A 17,372-nucleotide genomic window follows, 5' to 3' on the forward strand; every position below is an offset into this window, starting at 1 on the left:
TGACAATATATTCGGATAACGTATAAATCCGGACAACCCGGGAATTGAAAAAACAAACCGAAAAAAAACAGAAAAAATAATGATTTTTACTAATGAAAATTGACACGCATTCTGAGAAGGAGAGAGAGAAAGACGCTATTAAAGGTGTTACACCATCATTATCATTATCATTCGAATTTCGGGAAATTCTGGTATTTGAGGCCATCAAATACAGAATTTGGTTCGGTATTTCTCCAAAGATCCGGATTATTTTTCTCCTCAATGTTTGTATTTGGACAAATTTTCGTTTTATTTTTGTTCGAATCGAAATAATCAAATACAAACGATTCTTTGTGTTTGAGAAACCACGATTAGTCATCGTTTTTTCTCTCTCGTTCATCGACAAGAAAAATAAACATTGATTTTGATGAAAGCAGAAAAGAAAAAAACAAAAAACAAAAATTGTAACAACATGAAATTCATTAGACAAATATAATAATGATGATGTTTGATGTTTCAATGGAAAAAAAAGTGAAAGTGTAATACTAATAATTAGATCCGAAAGTAATATAATGATATCTAAGTGAAGAAGAATCTTTGTTTGGTCAAACAACAGATAATGATGATGATGATGAACCAGGCCATTATTACAAAAAATGTCAAAAGCATTCATAAATGCGGGGATGTTTCCGTATTCTTTTTTTCCCTATGTTAACCCAGTGTGGTAATTATTGCGCAATCGAAAAAAATGAAATGCAAAACTAAACGAATCAAATCTGTTAAATAAATCAATCATTTTAATAATCAAAATATTTTTTGAAATGATATGATAAACAATATACGAGAAATGAAATGACAAAATAGTTAATAATAATGATGATTATGAACAAATATTGGTTTTTGTTTTGTACAAATTGGTTTTTTTTTGTTTTTCAACGTTTTCATTCAAAGATTTTGTTGCAAAAAATGAATTAATGTTGCTTCAAAATGTTCAGCACTGTTGATTTTTTTCAAACTATGTCGTTCGTATGGATAAATCTGTTTGTAAAAAAAAAGAAATTTCAAAACATTGATCAAAGATAATTGAAAAGTTACTTACACTTAATTGATATGGTTTACCGGCCATAACTAAACCTTGAATCAATTGTGCTGTATGACAAAAATGAACATTTTCATCCATTAGACCATGAATTATTAGTAAACGATTATATCTGATAAAACCAAAAAAAAAGATAAGCACAATTAATTAGTAAATGAGAATAGTCATTATTATTATTAATAATTTACTCGTTTGGAAAGTATTTAATATAGCTAAGTATACTACTTCGTCGATAATTTTCTGCATTGTCTGTTGGTAATCCCATATATCTTTCAGTATAACCAGTATCATATAATAACCAATTGGTAACCGGTGCTCCGGCTATTGCACATTTAAATATATCTGGTCGTTTAACTAAAGCCATTAATGAAAGATAACCACCAAATGACCAACCATGAATAGCAACACGATTCATATCAATAAATCCAGTATTATCAGCTAACCATTGTAATGCTTCTACTTGATCATCAATTTCAACTTGTCCTAAACGTTTATAGATATGTTTTTCAAAATCAACACCACGATGTTTTGATCCACGTGAATCAAAACCAACAACAATATAACCTTCGGAAGCGATTAAATGTCTTCGATGATATCTTAAATCTTTAAAAGATTTTGTAACTGATTGCACTTCTGGACCACCATATATTTCCAATAGCACTGGATATTTAAAACCTGGTTCCATAAATTCTGGTTTGAAAAGAAATCCATAAATTAATTCACCACTTTGTAATTTACATTCAAATAAATGTGGTGTCGGACCCAAAATTTGTACTTTTTCATAATATTCCATTGAATCTTCTATTCTGATTTCATCGGGAAGATTTAAAAACATATATTGTGGTTCTATAGTAATATTTGTAGGATTATCCGCAGGTGATATTAATTTATGTAGATAAGCAAATGGTGGAATCGATACGTTTGATTGAAAATCTATACAGAATCTAAATTCCGGATCAAATACAATTCTAGTATGAGTAAAATCTTCTTTTGAAAGACGTTTAGGTGCAATCCTGGAAGATTGTTTGGATGATATTACATAAAGATGATTTTCCAATGGACTATCACGTGTACCAAGAAAAAATATTGAATCATTTTGTTCATCAATCCAATACATTGATTCGGATACTTCCCAATTACCATTAGTTAATTGACGATTTTCCAATAATTTTGCCTTCATTTCATGATTTATTTGTTCTATTGGTTTTTCATCTTTATTCGCCATTGAATCATCATCATTATTATTCAATGAAATTTTCGATGGAAATTCAGCAATTTCAACCGAAATTTTATACAAATGACGATAACCACTCAATTCGGATGACCATAAAAATTCAATTTTACTTCCTTCCAATATAACATCTTGATTATTATCATTATTACAATCATCATTATCAATATTTAAAGATTTATTTTTGAAAAAATATAAAATTTCATGACAATTATACCAATGATCTTGATGTGATTCAGTATAAATAATTTGTGATGGAAATTTATCCGTTGTTGAATATAAAACAATAGCTAAATGATTTTGTTGACGATTTAAAAGCTGTATCCATATTACATCATCATTCAACCAATCACATCGTATTAGATATTCATATTCAGGATATATTGATTCTAATCGTTCATGTAAATCTTCAATTTTTAATAATCGTAACTGTCGATCTATTAATCGACCACCATCACCACCATTTGGATTTATGAAAGCAAAATGAACAAGTTTTAATGTAGATTTTGCATTAGTCGATCCTAGGTCGATAAAAAAATGAAAATATCAATCAATGTAAGAATCAAAAACAGCAACCAAACTTGCCAGGTTTTGGAAAACGATGTATTTCATCCATATTACCCCAGCCTGAAATTGAAATACGTTCAACAACTGATTCATCAACAAATTCACAAAGAATTGTATAAACATTTTGATAGTTTCGATCTGAATTCAAAAAAAAACAAACAAAAAGAATTAGTCGATTAATAAATCGCTAGAATAATCAAATTACAAGATGGTCTCCACCAGAATCCAGTATAACGAGAAAATTCTTCTTGCATTACAAACGAAGGTCTACCGGCCATAATTGCCGTTTTTGTATAGTAGGTATTGGTCAAACGAATTTCCGACCCGGAAATCAAATCACAAACCCAAAGATCATTATCAGCAGTATAAGCAACTAAATCCGGTTGATGTGGACATATTGTTGCATTCAATTTAATAAAATCATTATTAATCAATTTCCGTGGTATATATGGTGGACAAAAATGATTTTTCTTCATTGAAGACGTCTTATCATCATCATTATCACCATTGTTTTCAACATTCATTTCATGAATCGAATCTTTTAAATGACTAGTTTCTTCGGTTATTGCAATATCATCAAACCAATAGATTGCATTTTTCATTGTAAAAACAAATCTTGCTAATTTTGGATGAAAATCATAGGAAAATATTCCATTCAAAATTATTCGTTTACGTTGTAAAATTAAATCTTCTTCTGGTGAATTTGTTGATGATGATGATTGCTGTTGTTGTGATGATGATTCATCATCATCATTATTTGTTTGTTGTTGATGAGAATATGATTCAAGATTAATTAATTCATCAAGATTAATAATCAATGATTTCCATTCGATTGTATCTAGATTTGAAATTGATGGTGTAGGTGATGTAATAGATTTTCTTAACAATGATGTATTCATATATGATTCATCTGAATTTGATGATGATAATGATTGTGTTGATAATGTCATCGAAGTAGGTGAACCAGAACTGTAATTAAATAAATGAGATCTGTTCATTTATTAAAAACACATTTCTAACATACCTTTCATTATTATCAAGATCACAATCAGCAATATCGATATTTGTTTCAGAATTTATATCATTATCAATTTTTTGTTGATAACATTGTTGTTGAAATGTTGTTGTTGATGATGATGATGATGATAATAAATTTACTGGTTTTAATGATGGATTTTCTTGTTCTTCTTCGTGTTGTTGTTCAATATCTATTGGAAAATCACATTGATTAGATGATGATTGTTGATGATTACCAATAAAATCAAATAAATCTTCATTGTTTTGTTGTTGTTGTTGTTGTTGTTGAGTTATTATGTTTGAATTTTTGAGCAAATCAACATCACAGTAATAAAGTGTTGTTTCCAATGAATTAATCGATGCCAAAAAATATATACGAAGTTTTTCATGTTTTAAATCATATGAAAAATTAAAATCAAATGGTAATGATGGACAAATTGATGTATATTTTTTTCTTGCTTCACGTACTGATTGACAAATTTGTTCCCAAGATTTTATATTTTTTCCTAGATAAAAAGCTAATCCATAAATGAATGAATGAATCATCAACAGAAAAAAATAAATTGATCAATTATAAACATTTACAGACAAACATTATGTGTAAATACATACGCATAAAATCACTGATCGATGGTAGATTAATGTTTGGCATCGAAATATTTGGCATTGAAAGATTGGGCATCGAAGGCATTGATGGCATCGAAGGCATTGATGGCATTGTTATTGTTGGCATTGAAGGTAGATTAGGCATTGTTATATTTGGCATCGATGGCATCGGTACCGATGTAAAATAATCCGGTAATGAAGGCATATTTAATGCTGACATTTGTAATGCATTTTTCCATGATTGACTAAGATAATTATTACCAGTAGATAATGATTGTAAATTGAATGAATTTAATGCAAAATTTCGTTCTTGTTCTGGAATTTCTAATGCTGATGTTGCAATTTCTGATGATGTTGAAGAATTTTCATTAATTTTTATTGGTATTGTACTGGTAGAAGGAACATTAAATTTTGATAAAATATGATTCGTAAAACTTGTTGTTGTTGTTGTTGATGATGGTGGTAATGGTAATGGTAATGAATTAATCGATGTTGAAGAAATCATAGTCGGTGAATATTGTCGTTGTTGTTGTTGAATAGATTTCGATTTTCTGGCCTGATGATGAATAATGGCCAATTGATTATCATTATCATTACCATCCTTATTATTATTATTTGAATTTGATCTTTTATCCATATTTTTATAATGATATATTATCGTTTTATATTCTGTCGTTTGCTTTATTATTATTATTTACAAAACAAAAGAAATGTTGCATAAAAAACAACAACAACCAAATGAAACATATGGACTAGAAGAACATTATTACGTAATTACGAAAATTTCATAATTCTAATCTATAGCTCACATGCTAAATTACTACGATAAGATAAGATATAACTACTACGTGTCCTCTCGAATTTTTTGATGATAAATTAGCCTGATACGATAGTCAAAGTCAATGATGATAATGATGATGATAATAAAGAGACACAAGAATCTTTTTCTTTTCTTTTTTTATCCTCCAAATTTGAGATGGAAGAGAAAAACGTAGTAAGATTTTTTGTTTTGTTTGTTTGATAAAAACAAAAACAAAATATTTTTTTTTGTTTGTTGTTGTTTTGACATGTGATTTTGATCCATTCATAGAGTGGATTATATAATTTTTCATTCGAAAAAATCAACAAAAAAAAAAAAACTTACCATCATTGACATCCTGATTGGAAAACTTTTAATTGGTTATTCAATGATTTCGGTTTCATTATTTTCCGGTAATTGTATTATGATTGATTTTTGTCGTCGTTGTTGTTGTTGATGACGATTATGGCGCTGATGTTGTTGTGGATGATTTGTTGATGCAAAAGTAGTAGATTTTTTTAAATTTTTTTTCAATGGTAATCCCGATGATATTTGTTGTTGCTGTTGTTGTTCATTGGCTATATTTTCCATTTCAATTTTTGTATTGAAAATTGGTGTATTAGTTTTTGATTGATTTTTTGTTTGTTTGATCGCCGATGACGACGATGTTGTTGTTGTTGACGATCTTGGCTGATTTATCGTAGGAATTTGTTGCGGTTGCGGTTGTTCTTCATCTTTAAATTCCATTCGTTTAGCATAAACAAAAATCAATACGAATGGTACGGAAATAATACCAATCAATGAAACAAATACAATCCAACCAAATTGCCGGTAAATAACAACCAAAAATATTGATAAAAATACCAATGATATTGATGTTAATAATAATCGGGCACGATGTTCGGCCAGATAGCAACATAATTGTTGTAATTTGTTGTTGTTGCTACGATTATTATCACCACCACCACCAATATTATCAAGCATTCGATTATTATCGTTTTTCGATGAAAATGAACGTCGTGATGTATTATTATTTACAACACGATAATTTGATAATTTTTGTTCATTCATTGGCCAATTTCTTGGACAAACAATAGTATTGTATGATGATGATGAATAACCGTCATCACAATAACCACCATGATCATTATGATGATGATTTGATTTGAATGATTCTACTGTTTGCGGTAAATTTCTCATTATGTTTTTTTTTTGGTTTTTTTTGTTGTTGTTGTTAGTTACAAAACTGGTGGTGGTGGTAGTCAAAATGTTGTTCAACAACAACAACAACAAAGATTACACCAAATATGATAATATCATTGTAATTAATTAATTTTCCACCGTAAAACGAAACATTTATGATTTTGGCACGACAGATTCATTTACAACATCCTAAAAACAACAACAACAACCCACTTCTGTAAAAATAGTTTCCACCATTGAATTCTGTACATTCGAATATATTGTCGTGCAATGATTCGAATTCCGTAACAACAACAACAACAACAAATGAAAAAAATTAGCCATTAAAAACAAAACAAAACAAAACAACAAAGATAATGTACTCATTAAATAAATGACTTGATTATCGAAACAGAAATGAAATGAAACATACACTACCACCACCACCACCAAATGATAACGAAAAATTCTTGTTAATCTTCTTGATTTTTTTCAGCCAAAAAAAAACACCGAACAAGCAAAAACAATCGAATCTGGTATGTGTTTTGTTGTTGTTTTTTATTTATGATTTCATTTTTAATTTTGATCCAGAAACTATTCAAGGAACATGGAACCAAAACAAAAACAAACAAACCGAATATGAAAGAGAGAGTGAATAAAGACCTCGCCTTAATAATAACCGAAAACGAAAAACAACAAATCGAAAATGAAACATGTTTGTTTCATGAATGATGATGATGATGATGATGGTGACAATAATATAAAAAGAAGAAGAATTTATGAAATTTTTTTTTTGGATGAAAGATCCATTTAACCGAACGACAACAAGAATCTTTCCCAAAAACACACCATTGAAATTAATACAAACAATCAACCAAATATAAAAAAGGGGTACCGCCTATAAACCGACGACGACCGAACGACTAATAATATAATCTGACATTCGATCAATTAGAAATTGACAGGTACGTTTTTGTTGTTGTTGTTATTGTAACCGAGATGATTATGATGGTGATTCTTTTCCAGGCCATAAATTCTATTTTTGGTACAAATATATTGTTTCATCGTTGTCACACACACACATAGATATTAAATCAACCATATCTGTATAGATAACGAATAATGAATAACAACGAAATTGGAAAAAAACGAATAGAATTAAATCAAAATATGGCAATTTTGAAAAAAAAATCTCACGGCAAATCCACATTCTAAATGACTCACACACACACTTGATATAAAATGCAGACAATTTGACATGGAATTCTGTTGAATAGATTTTCTTCTCTCTTCTTTTTTTCATTCATTTATTTATTCATAATCATATTCAACCAATCTGAATTCGCTCTCTCTCTCTTTTTTTCATCAAAATTTATTTCATTGAGAATATGAAAACCACAATAACAAAAGGCGACAAGATAGATTGGCTGTCCTTGGAATATTTTTTCTTGTTCTGGATCCTTGTTTTATTATAATGGATTACAATCAAAATGAAAAAAAATTTATGACAAGCCAAAAATACCTTATCTATCTTCGTTTTTATCAATGAATTAATTCAGTGGTCATTATTCGGTGTTTTTAGAGATAAAAAACGAAAAAACTTATCGATAAAACATTCGAAATTCGAAATTATCATTAGTTTAGGTCCAGTGAATCCAGATGGCAGAATATTCGATTGATGGAATCCAGTTTTGTTTTGGTTTTTGTTCGCTTAATCCATGGCAAATGGATACCACCAATCTTGACTGACCGGTTCTTGTGGATGATATAAGCATCATGACCTTTTTTTAAAGATTGAAATATGATTTCGTGTTGTTGTTGTTGTTGCTCAATTAGTTGACAAGTGATGGTCGTTTTGTAAAGTTTTTGTTTTTTGCTCCAAATTCAAAAAAAAACCTTTTTTTTTGATAATAATGACCACCAATATTCAAAAACAACATTCGAATATAAAACCGGTGATGAAAAATAATGAAAAATGTCCCAATGTTAATCAACCATTATCAACCAATAAATACAATTCAGAATGGTGGCTTTGTTTTTCGTTTATCACTGTGTTGGCATTTGCAACAAGATTCTATAAAATTGCCGAACCTAATCATGTTTGGTATGATTTTTTCGATTGAATTGAATTCTTTTGTTAACGGTTTTTTTTTGTTTTCAGCTGGGATGAAACACATTTTGGTAAAATGGCAAGTTGGTACATAAATCATACATTCTTTTTCGATGTTCATCCACCATTGGGAAAGGTAAGAAAGATTGTTGTTTTTCAAAAAAAACTTAATTAATATAGCTTAATTAACATTTGATTTTATTATTATAGATGCTCATTGCATATGCAGGACATTTAACCGGTTATAATGGAACATTTCCATTTAATAAACCGGGTGATAGTTATGGTGATTATCCAATACTTGGAATGAGAATTTTTTGTGCAACATTAGGTACAATGATTGTTCCTTGTTCATTTGTAATTGTTTGGAATTTATCACAATCACTTGCAGCATCAATAATGGCATCAACTTTATTATTATTTGGTATGTAAACAGAGGGTTTTTTTCGAAAATTTTCTAAAACTTTCATTATCATCATTAGATATTGGAATGATTATCTTATCTCAATATATTCTATTGGATCCGGTTTTAATGTGTTTTATTACCTGTTCAACAATGGGTATGACAATGTTTTATTCATTGGCTGATCGTCCATTTCAAACACAATGGTGGTTTTGGCTTAGTTGGTCAGGATTTTTTCTAGCTTGTGCTATGAGGTAATAATAAGCAACTAACTGATTTGGAAAAGAATTTTTTTTTAATGAAATAACTTTCCTGTAAAAATAGTGTAAAATTTGTTGGATTGTTTGTCGTATTATTGGTCGGCATATTTACCATCAATGATTTATGGAATATTTATGGTGATTTAAACAATTCAATCATTTTGGTTGTAAAACATTTTCTTGCACGAGTATTATGTTTGATTATACTACCAATTATTGTTTATATGGTATTTTTTTGGTGTCATTTAACCGTACTGAATCAAAGTGGTAGTGGTGATGGTTTTTATAGTTCAGCATTTCAATCAACATTGAAAGGAAATTCATTATATAATGCATCGATGCCACAATTTGTTGCTTATGGTGCTACAGTAACGATTAAAAATCATCGAACAGGTGGTGCATATCTTCATTCACATTGGCATCTTTATCCCGAAGGTATTGGTGCTCGTCAACAACAAGTAACTACTTATTCACATAAAGATGATAATAATAAATGGCGTATTAAAAAATATAATGAAGAAAGTACGGAAAATTCTGAACCTATTGAATACGTAAAAAATGGTGATCTAATTCGTTTGGAACATTTAGTAACCGAACGAAATCTTCATAGTCATAATGAAATGGCACCGATTACGAAAAAACATTTTCAGGTTACTTGTTATGGTGAAAAAGGAATCGGTGATGCTAATGATGTTTTTCGTATTGAATTTGAAACGGGTAATAATGGACAATCATTAGAAGCGGTAAAAACAAGATTCAAATTGGTTCATTATTTGATGAATTGTGCTATTTATTCGCATAATAAACAGCTACCAAAATGGGCATTCGAACAACTTGAAGTAACATGTACGCCTAATGTTTTCGATACTAAGAATACATTATGGAATGTTGAAGATAATTATTTTCCACGTCTTCCAAACGTTAGTGTTAATGTTTATGCGCCAAAATTTTTTGATAAATTTTTAGAATCTCATGCTGTAATGTTACAAGGAAATTCTGGTTTAAAACCTAAAGAAGGTGAAGTAACATCTCGTCCATGGCAATGGCCTATTAATTATCGGGTATGCGCGGGATTGATTGATTGGATTTTTTTTTCAATGACTGATTTTATCGTTCATTTAGGGACAATTTTTTTCCGGTAATGATTATAAAATATATTTACTTGGTAATCCAATCATCTGGTGGTTAAATCTATTGATGTTATTCTTCTATCCATTTATCGTTTTAATAATCATTATTCGACGTAAACGAAACTGTGATGAAATTCCATTGATCGAAAAAGAAAACCAAAGATTTTTGTCCGCATCCATTTGGCTATTTATCGGTTGGTGTCTACATTATTTTCCATTCTATGCAATGGGTCGTGTTTTATATTTTCATCACTATTTTCCTGCTGCAATATTCAGTTCAATGTTAACGGCTGTAATTCTTGATTATCTATTCAATGCATTACCTATATTGATGGTATATATTATTTATGATCAAAAATCAACAGACTATCGTTATCAAAATGCTCGACTAGTATTGCATTTTATTTACGGAACATTCATATCGGCAATTGCATATAGTTTTTATCTATTTTCACCATTAGCATATGGCATAATACGATTACTTACATCAGTGACCAACAGTCATGTTGGTAATAGTTCTACTGGTTCTTCTTCGATAATCATTGCAGCAGGTGTAGCAATCGGTTCACAAAGTTCATTATCCATTGATGGTGATTTAAATCCAGATAAAATTGATTATAGCAGTGAACAACAAATGAAAAGTCTTCGTTGGATGGAATCATGGGAATTTTAAACCAAATATTATCAAATCAAAATCAAAATCAAAATCAAAATCAATGAAAATAATATATCATTTTTATTTATTTAAATATATCAATTTTTATTTGTGACAAATTATGAAATGAATGTTTGTTTGTTTTTTTTGTTGATGAAAGATGATTTAAAAAATGACTAATGTTTTTTTTGCAGATTTTTTTTGACCAGTGGTGGTATATATGATGAGTAGACAGTCATATGGTAGTGATGATGGTGGTGAAATGTGTGCATGAGAGAAGATAGGAAATTTACAAGGGCAGGATTCTTTTACACAAAAATTGAGAGACAGAATCACTAAAAAGATTAACAACAACAGGCAAAGTAATGATAATGATAATGATGATAATTTCAACAAAATCAATTAATTATAATAAGGCGCTAAAATATTGATTGATTGATTGTTGTGTGTTAATTAATTAATATCTGGGTGGATGTGAAAATTTTTTTTTTCAGTTTTAAAATATTATCACCATGTACAATTGACATAAGGCAAAATATGCAATACATTTTCTTCCGTTATCGGACAATTTTCATTAATATTATTACCACCAGTCATTACATAGGATGATGTCATTTCACTAAAATCATGCCAAACACCATCTTTATCATAATTTCCATTAATACCTTCCCATTGTTCATTTTCTAAACGATCAATCAATGTTGTCAATCGTTTTTGTTGGTCATTATCATTATCATCATTATTATCATTCGAATTTGATTGCCGTGTTTGTTTTCGTCGCCTTTTCCGTATGATCAATTTGACCAGTTTTTTTGTTGATTCACCATCTTCATTATTATTGATTAAATTAATACTATTTTCTTGCTGGTCAAATGATGATAATGGTGGTGATGATTGTTTACCATCATTACCATCACCACCACCATCATCATGATCATCGTTCAAAGATCGCTCTTCATCAACGATAATATCGTTATTATCACATTTAGAAATATCACATTTTGAATTGGTTGTTATTTGATATTGAAAGCTCGTTTCGTTATCATTATTATCTAAAGATGATGAAATATGTTTACTATTTTCATCAATTTCATATTCTTCAATAAATTCTGATTCATTTGTTGGCGGTTGTTGTTGTTGTTGTTGTTGCTGCTCATTTTCATCGGCAATGATATTGTTGTTTTTGTCATCATCATCATCATTATCAAAACAAAATTTTTGCATCAATTCAAAATCATCAGGATTAACTTTCGGTAATTTTGAATAAATATCCTGAATTTCTTGATCAATTTTTTGTGCATGATTAAATAGTCGATCAAATTGTCGACATTTTGATGATGATAATGTGGTATTCGAATTATGTGATGATTTTTTCGATTTAGATCGATTATTACCATCGACTTCTTCGTCATCGTCATCATCATCTTCATTCGAATCTTCATAATATTCATCATCATCATCTTCTTCTTCTTCATCACCCGCATATGAATCACAGAATTTTGATGAATCCGGTGAGATTGAATTCTCACGGATATTATCAACAACATCATCATTATCGATATGACGCAAACGACGAACTTGTGCCAATTTTTTATTCAAAATAACATTATCAAAACCATCTAATGAATTATCTTCCGAACGAAAACCATTACGTTTTTTATGATAACCATTTAGTTGATGATGATTATGATGATTAGTTTTTCTAAAATCTAAACTAGAATCTTTGGTCAATGGTGGTGGTTGTTGTTGTGATATACACGGTGAAGATGATGCCGAAAATGATGTGGTTTTCAAATCATTATGTTTATTCAGCAGGATTTTTGGCGATAAATTTACATTCAATTTTTCAATCAATTCTTGTGTTGATTGTGGTCGACGGCCACCATAACTCATAACATAATTAATATTTTCACGTAATGAATCATTTTCATTTTCTTCCAATTTTCTTTTACGATATGATCGTTGTTTTGAACTTGAACCACCATCATCCCATTTATTATTCGAACAATCATTACTTAGATTTGATAATTGTGATGAATTACTATCACCATCATGAATATCTAAATTTTTATGATTATTCGCAGTTCCGAATGAATCTAGTGAATCATTTGGACTACAATCAAGACTTGCACTACCACCAGCAGCAGCAGCAACAAGAATATTAGGTGTTGGTGGTGTAGTTCGACGACGATATTCATTATTAGGCGATACTGTTGTTTCTTTTGTAAAAATATTTTTAAAATTCTGTAAATTTGGACTACAAACACCATTCGTAAATGGTGGTGGTGTTAAAATTGTTCGTTTAATTTGCAGCTGTTGTTGTTGTTGGTTTTTTAACGATGGACTTTTATTTCGGCCATTGATCGTCATCGATTCCGTAGCATTTTTTGGACTAGCAATTTGTGAAACATTCAATAATCTATTATGATTATTGATAGGGTTGTTAGGTGAAACTATTGGCGATAATGATGACCGTTGTCCATAAGGTTTTGATTCTATTGGAAACAAAACAAAAACATTAATCTTTTCTCAATGAAAAATCAGAAAAAAAATTCATACTTTCATTCGATGAATTAAATGATGATACATTATGTTGAGTTTTAACCCGTAATAAAGCTGGATGTTGACTACTACCAGGCGGTGGGGTTAATTTTGAATCATAATATGATTTATTTATCGAACCACGTGGACTAATTATGGAATTATTCGAATTAAATGGACTGGTCAATGTTGAAATATTATTTGATGATGCGGATGTGGATGTGGATGATGAATGATTATTACCACCACCGCCAACAGCTAAATCACGCCATGTTTTTATTAATTTTTTAGCTCTTTTAGCCAATTCTTTATCGGTTGTTTTTCTACGTAAATCATTGATATATTTACCCAATCTAGTTTTCTGTATTCATTTTGAATGTCATTATTTTTTTGAATTAAAAAAAAATAATGATAATTTCAAATACGAAATAATAATTGATAATTTTGATAAACCAACCTCCAAATCATCCCGTGTAACATGTGTTCGTTCAAGTATGGATATAATTCGATTAACTTCATTGATATCTTTAACCTGTTTTTTGTTCAATAATAATAATAATAACCGAAATTCAATTAGATTCGTATTCGATTTACAATTATCATTTAGTATTTGACCCGTTTAAAAAGATTTTAAAAAAATTACATCACAAAAAGACAAAATTTAGATTTTTTTTTCAATTAAATTTTTATTCATTTTTTTCGGTTTGAAATTTTTACAGCATTCAACATCAATCAATCGACTAATACATTCATACAAAAAATAAGACTTTTTTAAACATCTCTTAAACCGCACAAACACACAAAAAAATACTCAAATTCTTAATCAAGCAATCAATCAAGAATATTGAATAATGGGTCAATATTTTTTTTATTCATTTAAATACATACATTTGATTGTTCGTCGAGAGCTTGTACCAATCTATCCTTAAGTTCGATTATTTGTGAATTTTGTTGCTGCATCGAGAGCGCGAACAAATTTTTTTTTTAAAGTTTGATTGATTGATTGAATGACAATATCCCCCCCAAAGGATGATGACAATCCAAATCAGTTTTTCGTTTGTTTGGTTTTTTTTTCAATTTTTGGTTTGCAGATGATGTGATGAGAGCTGAACAACAACCGGAAGACAAAAATTAATAAATTCTGAAAAAATTTTTTTTCAAAGAAATTTGCTGCCGGATCGCATGAAGAAAAGTCAATCAATGTCGTTATCGTTCGTTTCGGTTAAAATTCTTCAAATACTGTAAATTGTTGGCCATATTACAGCACACACATAAACAGTCTTGAGTTGAGTTTTTGTTGTTGTTGGTGGTGGTATTATATTCTTGAATGAAATTTAATGATTGATTAAAAAACAATTACCACCGCAAAACGATTGGATTAAAACTAATAGAAAATTTTACAACACAAAATTAGCACTGAATTAAGATTTTTGTAAAAAAAATACAAAATTTCGCTGGTCACTTAGCAAAGAAACAAAAAAATTCCTGTGATAAAATTTTCATTCAAATTCTTGTTTTTTTTTTTTTTTTGAAAACTGGAATTAGGAATCGCGCAGCGACATCTTGTATTCGAATTCATAATTTTTTTTCTAAGTTTTGTAAAGAATCGAATCAAACACAAGATGGCAACACATGTTGTGTTGACAAACATCAAAACATTAAAAAAAATAAAAATAAAAACAAAAACATTACCGGCAATAGATCAGATCGGTAATTCATTTAAAAAAAATCATTAGCTTAAAATCAGGTATAAAAAAAATTCGATCCAAAAAGAGATTAATCGAGTTGGTCGGTTTAATCGAGAGTTTTGGGTTAATTTTTCACTATCAAAAAAAAATTGTTCCATTCAAAAAAAAATTCCATCGTTTTTTTTGTTAGACTATTTTTACCTGTCTAGTTTTCATTTTCGAATAAAAATTATTCAGAATATTTTGAGCAAAAAAATTGTTCTCAGAATTTTCTCAGCAAAAAAAAAAGCTTAGATATTCAACTAAATATCATCGATATAAACAAAGATTTATAAAAATATTAATATTTAGTTAATTATAAAATTAAAATTAAATTTTTTATAATAAAAAATTAATTAATTAATTAATTTACTTAAGTGATGAAAACACTCGTGGTTCCATCATTAAATTTTCTTTTCTTTTTTATCGAAAAAAAAATAAATAAACATAATCATCAAACGCAAACCAGACAAATGAAAAATTTTTTTTACGATTCGATGGATGATTTTTTTCGAATACAAAAAAATCTCAATGTGTTTTGGTCTGGCTGATGCCAAGTTGTGTTTTGTGCCTGTCTATGGGCAGGCAACATTGAAAAAATAGAAGGAAAATTTTTCTTTGCTAAGTGAGGAGCGAGCGAGAGCGAATGAATTGAAATGAAATGAAAATAAAACACACTTACACAATCAATATATATTTTTTTTGTGAAAACAAAACACATATACAGAGAAAGAGAGAGCGAGTGAGAAAAAAAAAATAATAACAAGACGTGCGAACTGTTTGCAAGCCAAAAAGCAAATGACTATATCCAATGTATGCTGTGCGCTTTTTCCCATTCCATTCCATTCCATTCCCGAGTCTCAAGCAAAAAAGCAAGAGACACACACACCACACACACACACTGTGTATACAGTGGCTAACCACTCGCAGCCAGTGAAATTAAAGAACTTCACCGACAGCCAACAGCTCGCCGACTGACTGATTTGCTAAAATTTACCAATCGAAATTGGCAATGTTAAAATGAAAAAAATTTCTGCTTGTTGTTTTTCGATCAAGTTTTTGGAAAGAACGTTTTTTTTCGAATGTTACAAAAAAAAAAAAATTGACGCATGCGTCTACGACCATCATATATAATATCATCCATCAAAGTAGAAGCATACAATTTAGTTACAATTGGATACGCCTTTTTCGAATTAATTATCATCAATATGAACAACTACTACAGCTAATCGAGTAGTAGTAGGATAAAACAAACAAAAGAGTTGTAGTAGTGGTAATCTTCTTTTATGTTTATGTTTTGTTCGATTTCGAATGTTGTTACCGTTTTCGAATGTTGTTGATGATAATGTTTTTTTTTCAAGTGAGCAGAGTTTGATTTTTTTCTGGATATGCCGTTTTGTTTTGTTTTGTTTTGTTTGATTAAGTTTTTTTTTCATTTTTTGGTTAATTTATTTCTATTTCCGAACATTGAAGATTCTTGTTTGAAACTTTAGCTCTGAAATGTTGCTCGAATCAGCAAAATGTAGAAATTGTAAAAAAATCGCTTTTTGGCGATCAGTTTAATTTAGCCATAGCTAGTCGAACGATTTATTGCTAGTCGTGAAATAAAAACTTGAAAAATTTCTTTATTTTTTTTTGTGATCTAAAATATCTTATATTCGCCAAACACACACAATCTTTGAATCCAAAGATTGAAATATCCTGTGTGTGTGTGTTGATGGTGGTGACAATTGGTCTTCGATCGAGTCGAGGACATTTTTCTACTGTTTTACAAGGCCCGGATCTTTAAATAATTTTTTTTTCTGATTGACTCTCTTATTTCATTGACTTTCTCCTTGTTGTTTTTGAATACCAAAAAAAAAAAAAAAAAAAATAGAAAAATTTTCTGTATTTTCTGTCTGCGCATTCTCCAATCGAAAATTGTATTTTTTTTAGCGTTTCCTTCGATCGAACGTTTTTTTGTTTTGTCGAATTTGATTGTGGCAAGCAAGCAAGCAAGCAAGCAAACGCCAAACAACAAAATATCATTTCGTTTTGTGGCTGCAATTGTTTTGTGTTTGTGAACA

At 29.4% G+C, this 17,372-nt stretch overlaps 4 protein-coding genes and 1 long non-coding RNA gene across 6 annotated transcripts; 2 read left to right on the forward strand and 3 right to left on the reverse strand.

The window, feature by feature from the left end:
• Nucleotides 1-754: 754 nt before the first annotated feature.
• On the reverse strand, nucleotides 755-6,021 carry LOC113790937 (dipeptidyl peptidase 9). Its single transcript, XM_075822802.1, has 8 exons — nucleotides 5,644-6,021; nucleotides 4,506-5,178; nucleotides 3,901-4,411; nucleotides 3,082-3,845; nucleotides 2,895-3,014; nucleotides 1,267-2,830; nucleotides 1,079-1,190; nucleotides 755-1,017 (listed from the first exon to the last, which is right to left on the reverse strand). The coding sequence occupies exons 1-8, from the start codon at nucleotides 5,653-5,655 to the stop codon at nucleotides 925-927; spliced, it is 3,849 nt and encodes a 1,282-aa protein (XP_075678917.1). The 5' UTR covers nucleotides 5,656-6,021; the 3' UTR covers nucleotides 755-924.
• On the forward strand, nucleotides 5,614-7,811 carry LOC142645742 (uncharacterized). The gene is made up of 4 exons (XR_012846802.1): nucleotides 5,614-5,711; nucleotides 6,537-7,016; nucleotides 7,072-7,445; nucleotides 7,507-7,811. It is a non-coding gene; the product is annotated as an uncharacterized LOC142645742 (long non-coding RNA).
• LOC142645745 (uncharacterized) lies at nucleotides 5,721-6,569 on the reverse strand. The gene is made up of 2 exons (XM_075822823.1): nucleotides 5,960-6,569; nucleotides 5,721-5,769 (listed from the first exon to the last, which is right to left on the reverse strand). The coding sequence occupies exons 1-2, from the start codon at nucleotides 6,496-6,498 to the stop codon at nucleotides 5,721-5,723; spliced, it is 588 nt and encodes a 195-aa protein (XP_075678938.1). The 5' UTR covers nucleotides 6,499-6,569.
• Nucleotides 7,812-8,082: 271 nt separating the features above from the next.
• tw (Protein O-mannosyl-transferase 2) lies at nucleotides 8,083-11,376 on the forward strand. Its single transcript, XM_027340643.2, has 6 exons — nucleotides 8,083-8,584; nucleotides 8,642-8,726; nucleotides 8,801-9,014; nucleotides 9,073-9,247; nucleotides 9,318-10,314; nucleotides 10,376-11,376. The coding sequence occupies exons 1-6, from the start codon at nucleotides 8,394-8,396 to the stop codon at nucleotides 11,054-11,056; spliced, it is 2,343 nt and encodes a 780-aa protein (XP_027196444.1). The 5' UTR covers nucleotides 8,083-8,393; the 3' UTR covers nucleotides 11,057-11,376.
• On the reverse strand, nucleotides 11,097-16,301 carry LOC113790939 (uncharacterized). 2 transcript variants are annotated; one of them, XM_075822807.1, is made up of 5 exons: nucleotides 15,989-16,301; nucleotides 14,468-14,963; nucleotides 14,037-14,111; nucleotides 13,598-13,940; nucleotides 11,097-13,533 (listed from the first exon to the last, which is right to left on the reverse strand). In XM_075822807.1, exons 2-5 carry the CDS (start codon nucleotides 14,537-14,539, stop codon nucleotides 11,546-11,548), a joined length of 2,478 nt encoding a protein of 825 aa, XP_075678922.1. In that variant the 5' UTR covers nucleotides 14,540-14,963; nucleotides 15,989-16,301; the 3' UTR covers nucleotides 11,097-11,545. The 2 variants fall into 2 exon arrangements, with proteins under 2 accessions (XP_075678922.1, XP_075678923.1); XM_075822808.1 differs by lacking the exon at nucleotides 15,989-16,301 and adding an exon at nucleotides 15,680-15,958.
• Between the last annotated feature and the right edge of the window lie 1,071 nt (nucleotides 16,302-17,372).

This window comes from Dermatophagoides pteronyssinus, unplaced genomic scaffold, assembly GCF_027571235.1.
Source record: "Dermatophagoides pteronyssinus isolate colony J.1.1.1.1 unplaced genomic scaffold, Derpt_VIB-CSIC_2022.12 sq0020, whole genome shotgun sequence".
Taxonomy (NCBI): Eukaryota; Metazoa; Arthropoda; class Arachnida; order Sarcoptiformes; family Pyroglyphidae; genus Dermatophagoides; species Dermatophagoides pteronyssinus.

What these genes read in the sequence shown, in the direction of transcription:
- tw (XM_027340643.2), top strand. Translation starts at nt 8,394, where the DNA reads ATGACCACCAATATTCAAAAACAACATTCGAATATAAAACCGGTGATG. An exon ending in ATCAACTTTATTATTATTTG is followed by an intron (nt 9,015 to 9,072) that starts GTATGTAAACAG and finishes TATCATCATTAG; the next exon opens with ATATTGGAATGATTATCTTA. An exon ending in TTTCTAGCTTGTGCTATGAG is followed by an intron (nt 9,248 to 9,317) that starts GTAATAATAAGC and finishes CTGTAAAAATAG; the next exon opens with TGTAAAATTTGTTGGATTGT.
- LOC142645745 (XM_075822823.1), bottom strand. Translation starts at nt 6,498, where the DNA reads ATGAGAAATTTACCGCAAACAGTAGAATCATTCAAATCAAATCATCAT. An exon ending in TCAACAACAACAACATCGTC is followed by an intron (nt 5,770 to 5,959) that starts GTCATCGGCGAT and finishes CAACAACATCAG; the next exon opens with CGCCATAATCGTCATCAACA.
- LOC113790939 (XM_075822807.1), bottom strand. Translation starts at nt 14,539, where the DNA reads ATGCAGCAACAAAATTCACAAATAATCGAACTTAAGGATAGATTGGTA. An exon ending in TTACACGGGATGATTTGGAG is followed by an intron (nt 13,941 to 14,036) that starts GTTGGTTTATCA and finishes AAATGAATACAG; the next exon opens with AAAACTAGATTGGGTAAATA. An exon ending in ATTTAATTCATCGAATGAAA is followed by an intron (nt 13,534 to 13,597) that starts GTATGAATTTTT and finishes TGTTTCCAATAG; the next exon opens with AATCAAAACCTTATGGACAA.
- LOC113790937 (XM_075822802.1), bottom strand. An exon ending in ATCGATCAGTGATTTTATGC is followed by an intron (nt 4,412 to 4,505) that starts GTATGTATTTAC and finishes TTTATGGATTAG; the next exon opens with CTTTTTATCTAGGAAAAAAT. An exon ending in ATTCTGGTGGAGACCATCTT is followed by an intron (nt 3,015 to 3,081) that starts GTAATTTGATTA and finishes TTTTGAATTCAG; the next exon opens with ATCGAAACTATCAAAATGTT.